This window comes from Strongylocentrotus purpuratus, unplaced genomic scaffold (genome assembly GCF_000002235.5).
Source record: "Strongylocentrotus purpuratus isolate Spur 01 unplaced genomic scaffold, Spur_5.0 spur5_scaffold_13, whole genome shotgun sequence".
Classification (NCBI taxonomy): domain Eukaryota; kingdom Metazoa; phylum Echinodermata; class Echinoidea; order Camarodonta; family Strongylocentrotidae; genus Strongylocentrotus; species Strongylocentrotus purpuratus.
The window spans coordinates 36088263-36102237 of NW_022145598.1; the positions used below are offsets into that span (position 1 = coordinate 36088263).

Below are 13975 nucleotides of genomic sequence, written 5' to 3' on the forward strand. Positions count from 1 at the left end.
TAATTACATATATGTCTTTGTGAAGTGATTGATGCAAATTATTTCATTCACCTGTTACACATGATTGTATTTCGGTAGTCAGAATGCAAATTGCATAAATAACATGTAATTAGGTAGGGCAAGGGCATTCTAACTATTGAAACAGGTGAATTACATAATTTGCATCAAGACACTTCACAAAGACATGAATTAAATTTGGTTACATTACGAAAGTAGCCTATTGAGGAAGCATACAATGTAGTAAGTTTTACATTTTTGCATCTAATATGAATCACACATATCAGGAATAGCGTCAATTCACTCATCAAATGCAGTAAAAGGGAATTTGAGATGGATAACTATTTTTGTATACAAGGGAATAAGTAGAATCCTTCATGCTTTATTGTGTCAAAAGGAGCATATGATATTTTCTATCGTGAAACTGAAAATTCTACATGATATGAAATCTAATATGTAAAGTATGTTATCTATAGATAAAATTATTAAGAGACTATTTATTCACAAAAATTATTCACAAAATATGCAGTGTACCTAAATAAATGATTTGTTGTTACACGTACCTTTTAATCTTTTCTTTGAGATCAATTTAACATCATAAATTATGTTAGCAGTAAATTCAAATGAAACGTACTGTATTTATTCATGCATTGTCATTAATCTAAATTATTTAAAAAAAAGTTAGAGTTGAGAAATAGGAATATATGAATCTGATACATGTCACTTTTTATGTATTATTTTAGTTCATTACATTTTGGTAAATATAATAGATTGCTAATATATATAGCATATCCTTTTAATAAAACATATTCATATTATTTAATAGGGAGAATTATTAACATTTGATGACTTTGAACAAATACTCTAACCATTCCAGCTAAACTTTTGTGCTTGTAGTACAACATTTCTTTTCATTGTAAAAAAATTCCAATGATTAGAATGTGCTCATGTAATCATGATTCATCATCATGTAGTGTATGTGAAGCAGTTAATTAATTTCAACTACAGTTAACTCATCATAATTCAAATGTGCACAAGTCAAATTTTCTGGAAGTAGAATCAATTTTTTTATAGACCAAACTATGCAAACTATTTACACTTTCTAAGTTACATTTTGCATACTGGTAAGTGGAAATATCTTTAGTAGATTTGACATATCGGTATGCAGAGTTTACCTTGTTTAAAAATTTTAGCCATTTCTTTTTCTTGATCTATGCAATTTACATGTAACTGTGTATGTGAGATTTCCAAATGCAATAAATATTCTTAGAAGTGATCATTTTGTTCAAAAGTGTCTTAAATCAAGTGATAATCAACATGCCTAAAGCTTGGGTAATAATATGATTGTAGGACCCTCAGGGAGAACAGTATTGATCCTGATGAGGCTACCCCGGGTGAAGAAGACATTTTATTATCATAATTTATTAAACCTTTTTTTTCTTCACACACATACAGAGATGCCAACCAGTATGATAACAAAAGTGAAATACAATGATTCAATATCGCCGGTTGAAAATACGACTTTTCATCTTTCAAAATAAGAAAATGTGTACAAGTAAACCCCCGCAACCCCAACAAAAACTTTGCTTTACAATTTTCTCATTAAATGTTAATGAAAGAGCACACATTTTACTTGCCCGTTCTTACATTTTACATAATCTGAGTGGTAGTGACGAGTTTTCTTGATAATCTGATTGATTTTTTTAAAAATTCCCCTCTTCTTTTTTTTTCTCTCTCAAAATTCGATTAGTTTGTAAGGATATTCAGTCTGTCTTTTTGTATCAAGAGGTTGGCATCTCTGCACATATATTTATATATTTTTTCAAACACACACACCCACCACTCTGAACAGAATAATGGAGCCATTCACAAATTCTGAGAAATTGAAAACAATAAACCACTCAAAATCATAGAAATTTTGTTTTCTTTGTGTTTTTAATATTTTACGACTTTCTACAAATAATACAAACATATATCATGGTATCAAGAGTCGTTAGTTAACAGTATGATCATGTCAAAATCAATTATGCAACAGATGTAGAGAAATAAAAGAGATAATGATGAGTGTATTACATGTTTATATTTCATGTTGCACAAAAGTTATGATGCCTTATTAGATCATCCAGACATCCACGTAGCCATTTACAACACCTGGGTGGAGAGTGGCAAATGTAGCTCAATGATTGTTAATGAGGATTGTTAGATATTCCTACTCACACTTTAGAAGGCAGCATATTAAGTGAACATGTACTTATACCACCCATTCTAATCCATGTTATATAAACCAATACTTCATCACCCACTTTATCAACAGATAAAGATCGAGTTACAACACTATAAAGAACAGAAAGAGTTATTATTAGACAACAACAAAAAAAAACAGAGTCAAAACGATGGAACCAGCTCAAATAAGCAGGGGTGGAATTCTTAAAATGAAATGAAGAAATTAAATAGACCCCCTTAGATTACTGTCCCATCCTATTAACTGTGGCATATTTTAGTATGTTTTCATGACATGATAATCAAAAATTAAATGCTTAATAAGAAATTAAATAAACAAAGATTGACACATGATTGATATTAAAGGAAGACGGCGAGTAATACATAAAGTATCGATTGCTTCTCCACAATGATTATCAAAACATCATCAAACTGACCCAAAATGTCAGCGTCTAGCACCATCTTCAGAGCGTACAAAAGAGCTTTACAAAACAATAACACTTCTCTTTAATTGAGATACATGAATTTATGTGTGAGGTTTCTTTGAAGAGAAATCCAACCTTCAAAGCAAACTACCGGTACTGTATAAAAAGAGAGCAGAAAATTCAGAGAATCAGACAGGTTAAAGTTTATAGAAATCGGACAAAAAAATTTAAGTTTTTAATTTTTTTGGAAGTTGTAATCACTATGTATCTGGGAATTTGCCAGACATAGTTCCTATCCCCACACACAAAATGACTTAAATTAAATTGTTCAAAATGTTTGACTTAGGAGTGTCTTTTCTTTTTTAGAGAACCTATACTAATATTCTATCCATAATGTATTTTGAGTAGTGTCCCAAGGGAGAAGGCAATAGTGATCTCTAATTTCAAACATTCATGACTCATTATTGGTCCATTTTATGTCAAACTTATACTATTCTGTTTCTCTTAGTTTTCTGCTTTCATACAAATGAACTTATTACAAAGGTTGCAGTGCCCTTTAAGGGAAACCTTTGACATTTGTGTCTCAATGGAACGTCACACACCGGCTGTATAAAATATCAGATATAAGATATCTTGAAAAGGTTATCTAAACATACAGAAGTTTTAATCGACTAATTTTAATACATAGATCAATGAAGGGAAATGTTTGACTGGCATACACGTTACCCAATTTCCACAACAAGCATGAGCAATACTGTATATTCTTTTTAAAAGCATTGTATGATAAACGTTAAAAATGAACGTCATTGCAGAAGAATGAACTAAATTGAAATGTTGAAGTTTATTTGAAAACTTCCCTGAGTATGCATGCAGCAGAAGTATACATAAAACGATGAAAAATAAAAGTAATGAACTTTACGTGCCAAAACACAACACAAGGATAATTACCAATGATAAAAATCATCAAGGATTGTGTGTTCATGGGCAGAGTGAAAGCCAATCTCATATAGTCTAGTAAATCAAACTCAGCTAGTTGAATTGTAGTGGTAAAATAGTTCCAAATATATAAAACATAAGTATCCATGAAAATACACATAAATAGTTTAGGTTCACAAGGTAGTACATTCTTAAAAGAAAATATGAAAAAAATAGTGACAAAATTCTCTGTCCGGCAGTTCATTGTTATAATACAAGTATAGAGCAAATCAGGTTTAATTTGAAGAAAAAAATCAAAACCCTTTGCAGCTTTGTTTGTTTTTTAAATTAGAAAATAGAATTAAAGGGTATAAAAATCACTTCAAAATACTAAGACACAATAAATCATTCATGCCAAATATGCTACTTATTACTTGCTTACAAGTTACAAGTTATACACATAGTCATGATAAAAAATAACAGATTTGGGGTAAATTTCTTTACAAATTTCTGCTACTAATTTAAAAGAGGATTTGCAGTACAATTGAAAGAAAAAATATCTGATATAACATGTTAAATATTACATACATCTGTACTCATACGTGTGTAACATAGTTTTCATGTATATAGCCATGAATTTATTAATTAAGATGCAGATTCTTGCAAAACAAGGGAAGGTTAAAAATAGAGATATGTTTCAAGTACAAATTTTATCTCTATACAGAAATACAAAAAAATATAGGCCTAAATAGTCAAAGAGCACTTTTAAGAGGGTGTGCACAATGACACTTATTTAACGATAGCATTGCATCTTCTTATCAAAATTGAACCCAACAAAACACACAGTTTTTCTTACATGTAAGTAGTTATAATACAATGGTAATGTACACAAAGATATGTTTAGCACCATTTACGTTCGACTTTCCAGTTTTTCACATAAGTACAAAAAGATTATTGAGATAAATATATTTTTTGAGGTTATTCTAACGAGCAAATTATTCATTGCTGATCCTCTATACTTGAAAAATGTACACTTTCTGCTACTTGGTCTGTCTGTCTGTCTGTCTGTCTGTCTTAAAACCCTACTTCATCAACTGTCAAATACTGAAGCTATAGTTTTTCTACCCCTGAAAAAGATGTAGGGCTGACAGTGTATGAGCCTAGTGCAGTTTTGCATTGCCAATTTGAATGTCTGTGCACGTTCATGAGAATGCTGCTAATTAATAACAGTAATTTCTAATAACGTAAGCAGAATCATTGTCATGAAGCTAGAACAAGAGTTTAAGCATTAATGCCATTAGGTTTTAAGTGCTAGACCAGGGTATCAGAAATGTGATTGTCCTTAATAATGGCATAAAAAGTGCTATCTACAAGTAAAGAATGAACTGAAAACATTAAAATACAAATTAGATAAATAACTAAGTGATGAAAAATAAATATGTGTATGCAAAAGTGAAATACGAATGACTCGGTAAACAAGGAAAGAAAAGTGAAAGTTACAAAATGTTTTGAAATTTAAAAAAAAACTCATTTACATATGCAAAAAGAAAGTACTTTTTCAAGGAGTTTTTATTCTAATTGAGTATTGTGAGCTAAAAACAATAATTTGCTATTTGTTAAAAATGGAAATATTATTACAAAGAACAAGGGTACATTGATAAATATACAGTGTCATCATAGAACTTGCAACTTCTTAAAAAGTGGAAATTATTGGCATATTGTACACTTTAACATGTAAAAAGTCTCTGATACAATAATTATCATATTAATAATAAAAAATTACATTATTTATTACATGATAAAATTGTTTAAGCTTTTATACAATTGTCAAATGCCTCAATGAGATATTACCATACAGTTGTACTGTTCATGAATATTTAAGATTTTTTTTTAAAAGACTCAATTATTCGTTAAAAAGGTCTTGGTATATTAGAGAGAAAGATAAAAGTCAGCATAGCTATCAGAGTGAATGATTTACAACAACACACAGGAATCTAGAGAATGGTTGCTAAGAAACATAATCGCTCTTTAGCACCGTGTCCATCACTGCAAAGTAAAAAATAAAATAGACCCATTAACAAGGCACGTTAAGGATCCTAACTCAATTCATCACTTGAGTTATCTTAAAGCAACTTGCAGTACAGGTAGATGAAGGTACACACAGAGTCTGTCAAACATAGTGACCTGCCGTAAACCACTGCTGGGCGTGCGACCGGACCATGACTGGGGCGACCGGAATCAAATGTCAAAGGTCACAGCTAGTTCAGGCGAGGTCAATTTCTGTGCCGTTTTCCTCTCCTGCCACGTTCTAGTAGTTGAACCTGTGAATATAATGGGAAATAAGATTCAAATTAGGTACCAGTACCATAAATACATATATATATATCCTCCTGTATATCAGCAAATAGTTATGTACATTATACATGTATGTATCAAGTTGACAATATTATAGATAATGTGTAGCTTATCTTTAAAAACATATAGCACTATTATAGTGCTATATGTGCTATATGTGTTATTATATTGCCATACAGCAATCACTATAATAGTGATTGCTGTATGGTGTACAAGTAAAACTTGGCCTACTTTTATATGAGCCTTACCATTTTTTAAAGACAATGTCAAGATAAACAAACCTATTCAAAATTGCATATGCTAGCAAATATTCATAACTATATGGTCAATTTGGTCATAAATTAACAAACGTTAAAAAAAGAATAATTAAAAACTGCGCACTGTGCCCTATTGTATGCGAGCACGTACAAGTTTTCTGGAGTAGTTTTCTGGAGTAGTCTACTCACTAGGCTATTTTCTGTTAATTGAGAGTATTTTAAAACTTTTGAAATGTCTTTTTCAGAAGTAATATTTGAAGTTCATATTTTGAATATAGTATAATGACATGGAACTACTAACATAAAGTACAAAATATTTTTGGGTGACTGCACTTTAAGGATTTGCCTGTCTTATTTGGGTTACATTTAAACTTTCACAAACTATCGACTAACCTGTTTTTGTAATTCATCAATCGAAGCTTGCATTTCTCTCATCTGAGCTCGCATCTCTGTAACCTGTGTCTCTAGCGAAACGGTCTGTTCCTCCTGTGTAGTGCCCTCTATTGTTTCCACAGCATCAATCTCTACTTCAACAAACTTCTGTCGTCTGCTGGGATCCTTGGGTATGGCTTTCTGTGATCCAGCCGCCTTAGGGGCTGGTTGACTGTAGGTGGGTACTGACCGACGTGATCGACTGAAAGTACCTGCAAGAGCAGCACCTGTGGTAAAGCAACAATATGAAATGTTAAATATGTCACATCCATTGAATGTATGGAGACCATGCACGGTCCCATCTTATAAAGAGTTGATATCAATTGCAACTATACATAAGAGAAAGGGGCTGCAAACTTGCGTCTGATTGGAGGACTTGCGATTGATTTGGATCAATCGCAAGTCCTCATAAGACAGAGCCCGATTCATCCAATGTTATTTTCTTCATGCTATACTGTATATTGTTATTTATATGTTTTTATATTGGTAGATCAAATCAAATCAAATCAAATCAAATGCTTACCTTCTGAGCATTCGGCCCACAGTCTAAGATCCATGGATGGGACACTGCTACACTTCTTGTATCCTGTTGGGTAGTCTGCCAGTAGGAAGACATCTTGGTTCACCCGGTCTATGGAATCTCCATTGTCACAGAGAACTCTAGCCAGGGAGATCTGCTTGATCTGAGTCAGCTGCTCTGGAGAGAACACTCCGGGATTCTCATACCAGAACCTGCATGGAAGCCAAGTGGATAGACCAAGTTAGGAGTGATTAAAGGAATAGACCAGTATTGGAAACGCCCCCCTCTCAAAAAATGAAATGGAAGCTCTTATTACCAATCATGTAAAAGAGTATGTTTTGACTAATACATGATGATACAACTTTTGCCGGAAGACTGCCTACTAATTGATATATTTGGCCAGGATAGATATCGTGAATGCACTTTAACATTGAACATTTGGGCATATATTTCTGCTTTTTGAGAATTTAGGTCGAAGTATTGCCATGATCAGGCAATATTTAAATAATATTGAATGTATATTCTGCACCTAAAACCATTGAACTGCAATGTTACCACTACCGGTCTTTACCTTTAAAACTTATCTCCAGGTTCAATAAATGGAAATGCTTTTTGAGAAAAACTGGCTTTAAAGGGATATAGCCAGCAGTTTCCATGTTCAGATGTCATAATAACTTTGGACTTGGTGGAAATACATGATGGCCTAGTGAGTTGGATGTCCCACCAAGAGCTGAGGACAAATCGAAGATGATATGACTATATCTTAAAAGGCAATTAATGGAAAATGCAGGGCAACAAAGACCTGGTGGTCCTAAAAATGTGATGATAGATAATATCTGTTATCTGGGGAATTCCCGCAAGGTGACAAATTCCCCATGAGAACCCATGCTATGTTTCTCATTAAATTAAATCTAAACTCTTTATCATGCAGGAGACTGGCAATTTGGATAAGCAAAATGCAAAAAACAAAAAACAAAAATTATTGAAAACTTGCTAGAAATCACTTTGAATGAAACCGTGTGTTCTATTGCTTGAAACACTGTCAGGTTCTATTTCATTGTTGATTGGTTTGTGCGCATGGTTGCAATCAGGGAAGGTTGGTTGAAAGCCAATCCATTGGGTTATCATCAAGTTTTTATGCCTCCGTTACGAAGTAGCCGGAGGCATTATGTTTTCGGGTTGTCCGTCCGTCCGTCCGTACGTCCGTACGTCCCGTTCTCGTGATCGCGTTATCTGAAGAACTGATTGATGGATTCCTGCCAAACTTTGGTCATGTATGTTACTTGCAGAGCCGATGAACTGATTAGATTTTGGGGTCACGAGGTCAAAGGTCAAAGGTCACAGGGCTCATTATGTATGCAAAAACAGCTCGTGATCGCGTTATCTGAAGAACCGATTGATGGATTCCTGCCAAACTTTGGTCTTGTATGTATCTTGCAGAGCCGATGAACTGATTAGATTTTGGGGTCACAAGGTCAAAGGTCACAGGGCTCATTAGGTATGCAAAAAGAGCTCGTGATCGCATTATCTCAAGAACCGATCGATGGATTCCTGCCAAACTTTGGTCATGTATGTATCTTGCAGAGCCGATGAACTGAATAAATTTTGGGGTCACGAGGTCAAAGGTCAAAGGTCACAGGGCTCATTATGTATGCAAAAATAGCTTGTGATCGCATTCTCATTAGAACAGATTGATGGATTCCTGCCAAATTTCGATCATGTATGTATCTTGCAGAGCCAATGAACTGAGTAGATTCATGGGTCATGAGGTCAAAGGTCATGGGCTCATTATGTATCCAAAAATAACTTGTGAACGCATTCTCATTAGAACTGACAGATGGATTACTATTTAACTCAGGACATCTTGCAGAGCCAATGAACTGAGTAGATTTTAGGGTCATCAGGTCAAAGATCAAAGGGTCATATATGTATATGAGAAATTGCTTGTAATCACGATATTCTGAGAACCTCTTAATGGATTACAATTGAACTTGAATTTGAAAAATTTCTTCTGTTTTGGTTTGTAAAATTGCTCTATGACGGAGGCATCATTTTCGACTGCGCGCAGTCGAAGTTCCATCTAGTTTTAAGGATGTTTTTTTATGAGAACAAGTGTTATAAAAGTTTGGGCAATAAAACAAAATCAAGTAATAACTAGGCTCTATGATGATTTATGGATGCAACCCTACACCATATATCGATCTTTACCTCTCTCGATCCAAAAAAGACAAGGATTTTCTAGCTTTAATCTAGTTAAAAAGGAAATAAAAGAACTTTGACTGACCTATCTCCTTCCCTAAGCCGATGGAACTGTTTAGCTAGCAGACAAGTAAAGGTTGGTCCTAGAAGACCGCCCTCTAGATGATCCTCAGCCAGTCCTCCAACAAACAAGTCAATATTCCCTGGATGACCGTAGAGTTCTTCTAACTTCCTCCTAACCTCTGGATTTCCTATCTCTGAGCTGATATCGTTGAATGTTCGGGCAGCGGTCATGTTGCATAGTACACGATAGTCGTTGTAACCCGGCAACGCATGGTCACGCCCTCGTTGGATGTTTATAGCGGCAAGATCCAGAGCGATCTCATGTACCATCTCAAATAGGTGTTCTGTTAGCTCAGTATTAACCATCTCTGATGGATCTGGTTTCTTCATCGCAGATCCAAAGAGACCTCTCAGGACTGGGTCAATGCCACCTTGATCGACGATGCGGTACGGAGAGAAGAACGCTCGATGGAGGGGGAGGTTGCCATGGGAGATGGGCTGGAAGGTGGAGTTGAGGCGCTTCACGATTGGCTGAACAAGGCTGTGACCGAAGCGGAAGGCAGCTGTTGCAAATGCATTGAAAATAGCTGCATCCGTGTTAGGGTTGTAACCCTCATACTTTCCAATCATCTCCATTCCTCTTGGTCCAAGGACTTTAGGAAGCCAACTGGTGTATGTTATATGCTGCATGGCTGCTCCAATGATCTTACGTGTTTCCTGGAAAACGTTTTCCCCAGTCCAGTGGGTGTTGACTTCACGCAGTTTCTGAGCGATACGATTATGCTCCCTCATCCAGACTGTATGCAAGGAAAGCAAACCTAATTGTTCATTTGCTCGGAAATCTCCCGCAAGGAAACAAGGAATAGGGCTCTCGTCTTCATCACGATCACAATCAATCGGGGTGTCACGATTGTACGGTAGCAGGAAACGCCCTGAGCCCATCTGTAATCCTACCTTAAGCCTACCGTAATCATTATTCAAGTCTCTTAGATTATCTGTTAGTTCTTTATGACTGCCGTACACGTTAGAGGCATCAATGTAGGATGTGATTTGATTGATTTGTTCCCTAGGCATGATCCTATTGAAGAACACTGAAGTGCTTCCGCTGCCGCACACCGCGCTTGATCGGGTGAACTCGATACATTGCGTACGATGGATCCGTCTGTCGCCCTCTGGAACCTGAATAGGGAAACAAGGAACCTGATTGTCACACGTATCCTTGCATTCTACACCATCGCTGAACCGAGCACGACTCAAACTCGTCACCGTGAAGTCCATATCATGGTCCAGGAACTGACCCCACTGCATGAGCATATGTGTGTAATCCTTATGTGAAGTTATTTCCGCCGCAGAGACAACCCCTGACGAAACCCCCCTTGCGCTTGGCTTTGTAAAACCATTGTACTGATGTGTTGTATTCCAGCCAACAGGCGTGTTAAACCCGTTTTCATAAATCGGTTTTAAGAGTCGTTTGAAAGGAGTGAGCGATGCGCCCCATTCAGGGTGCTGAAGATTGTTGCAGGTTCCGTCGTAAGTACGGTATTTTTTGTGGAAACAGACGTCGGAACAGTTGGTGATTTTCGTGTGGGCGGTGCACTGGGAGAGATTGGAGATGAGATTGAGGAAGCGAGGTGAAACCAGGTCATTATATGTGAAATCTGCGGAAAGAGACAGACAAAACAAGAGATAACATTTACAGAACTAATGATGCCATGGTCCAGTTGATGTCTTGTGTGACAAGACAGGTTTACAGTTTACATATCTTCTGTTTGGAGCCAGTGCACCATTACCATCAATGGTAACTTTGCCATCAATGGCAACTACCACGGTAATATGGCTCATCAGCCAATCAAAATCAAGGTTTCCATGGTAGTTACCATTAATGGCAAAGTTACCATCAATGGTAAATTTTGTGCAACAGGGCCCAGAAGGGCATTAACTCTGTGTCAAATGATGAGTTAGGGTACACCTGGCTCAATACAGATGATATACCACTCATATTAATTGTTGTAATAAGAATTTTGAACCTAAGGTAATTCTTAAATTTAAAGTTTAACATTCCTGCATTGATTTGATATCTGTCCAAAATCTGTTTCATTCTGCAAAATTACATGTGAGAGCTGATGAAAGGTTGAAACAAACTTGACATATCCATGGAGGCATTTATAATTTAATGATGGAAGAATATGTTTCTGGAATTTTGCAATTGAACATGTTAGCCAATTAGCAAATACAACACAGGAGCAGGATGGTTTAGCTCCCGAAAGTTCAAAAGACATAAATAAAGAAAATAATAGATGTACATGTACATTTAACTCAAGGAAAAATAAGTAGAATCCAGGAATAGAGTTGTGAAAGTACCAGAGAGGATACTACTGACCTATTCCTGTAAGATTAACTTGCATTCCAGCTTCAATATGATTATGAATCAGCTCCAGCGTTCTCTCAAAAACCTCCGCTGCCCTCGCGATACTCATTGCCTCGATGGATGGGAATCTGAACAGGGTCAGAAGGTCATGCGGCGTACGTGGCTTCTTCCCGTCCAGCAGGTTGCGATTGGTCTCGTTGATGGCTGCGTCGATGTTGCGGATTGCTTCCGCTATGGCCGAGTTGACGAAGCTATCACCCTCACGAGATGTACCGATGGAAACTGCATTGAATGAAGAGAAAGAAAGGAACTAGAATTTGTTGTGGTACTATATGAACAACACCTTTGAGGTGTGTAATGAGGCCGCAATTGGTGGAAGGACACCAGAATAAAGCACTTTCAAGATACATGAACATTGTCTACAATGATCTCTTATTTATCCGTCCATCAGGGGGGCGTTTCACAAAAACTTGTCATCATTGACAAATGACAGTTTTTGTTATAAGCTACTGAAATCCTTGCTTCTGATTGGTTATCAAGAGATTTGTCACTGGTTTTTGTCATTTGTCATTGAATAAAGGCTTTGTGAAACAGGTCCCTGGTCTTTCAATATGGTGGCAGCATTGGGATATATGAATTCTACTGAATACACAATGTGGGCTCAAAAGATGAAATACTCTGTCTTATTCAGGGCTCTATAGTGATTTATGAAGTACAAAAACTGAGCCTTTTGACGATAGCAATGATGACAATCAAATCGTTCTATGTAGACAAATTTATGGCCCGATTTCACAAAGGAGGTTTGATTTAAAGCAAGGTCTCAACCATGATTTAAACCTCCACCATGAAATACAATAAGAGTAAATTACGTATAATTATTATTGGCCATTGAACATGAGATCATGAGCATACTACGCATACAGACGTTGAAACTATTGAGTCAGAGGACATTGTTGTTCATTGGGCTCATTAGAGTGAATTGGCCGACAATGATTGATTTTATTGTAATTGTGAATGTGATCAGCCCTCTCTTCTTCCTTCTTACCATTAACTGTCAGCTCCATATCTGTAGAAGCATAACCAATAGTGTTTCTAGCCGCACACTCGTAACGTCCGTCATCGTCCACACCGACATCATGGATGGCCAGATGACCCGCCTCGCTGATAGAGAACTTTGCACTCTCTGTGATCTGGACTCCATCTTTAGTCCAAGTGATGAGTGGCTCGGGATCCCCGGAGGCGGAGCAGGGCAGGCGAATGGTAGCCCCAGCAACCACCGTCAAGTCACTTGGTGATTGGTTGAATACGGGTGGGACTGAAACATGAATATTCATGAGATATGGACTGTTAGAACAGCTGAGACAAGACCTTTGATAGGTCAATGGCCTCTGTTGGCTCCACCACAGTCTCACGTATTTATTCTAGGTGCTCTAAATTTGTTGAATATTGTTATGCTATTTTCTCATTTTATTTTGTTGTATTAATCAGATAATGTATGTAAATTATGAGAAGTGGAAAATAAATGAATAAATGAATTAATGCACATTTATCAATATATTTATTACTACATAAATTTGCGAAAAATTCTCTTTTTGATTCTTGTGAGTTCTTCTTTGAATCACCAGGCCAATTGCATTATATCAGAAATTTGGAAAATTCCTAGGAAAACAAGTAATACAAGTCAATGAAGTATATCAATTTAAAATGTCTTGATGCAATATCCTGTCAATGCCTTGAGTAGAAAATCCAAGCAAAGAAAATGAAGTGCTGTACTATGCGTTTTATAAAGATTTCACAACATTTCTCATTTGAATACAGGAAAGTGAAAACACTCTTGGCTTTCTTCCTCATATCTGATTTATATTGTAGGTCTTCAATCATAATTTCCCTTTTCTTCCATCCATAATTCATCCCCACACCTCCACGATGATCTTATCTCGTCGCCTGTCTGTCATGAGCATAGACTGACTATTATGCAAGGAAACCTGTTTACTTGCCAGACTTCACTGTCAGACACTATTGAGTGACTGACTGGCTTTTTTTTTCTTAATTGGTAATAACATACATAAGATTAGACCAAAAGCTTCAGTCTCTCTATATCGTCGGTTGTTCCACTGAGACTACGTCTGGCTCCACTAGACCTTGTATGGGGAATGTCGACAAATGTCAGTTTTATTAAAGAATGCCCCATACCAGACGGTTATTTCTGTCGTACATAAAAGGA

The 13975-nt window shown here is 36.2% G+C and overlaps 1 protein-coding gene across 1 annotated transcript in view; it reads right to left on the reverse strand.

Moving 5' to 3' along the window:
* Window positions 1–1913: 1913 nt before the first annotated feature.
* LOC593243 (peroxidasin homolog) overlaps window positions 1914–13975 on the reverse strand; it is a gene marked incomplete at its 5' end in the record, with an annotated part of 37322 nt that continues 25260 nt past the window's right edge. The window contains 6 exons of the mRNA XM_030983743.1: window positions 1914–5878; window positions 6563–6828; window positions 7125–7333; window positions 9406–11041; window positions 11764–12033; window positions 12797–13066. Coding sequence (XP_030839603.1) covers window positions 5831–5878; window positions 6563–6828; window positions 7125–7333; window positions 9406–11041; window positions 11764–12033; window positions 12797–13066 — 2699 coding nt within the window. The remainder of the gene's footprint in view (window positions 5879–6562; window positions 6829–7124; window positions 7334–9405; window positions 11042–11763; window positions 12034–12796; window positions 13067–13975) is intronic.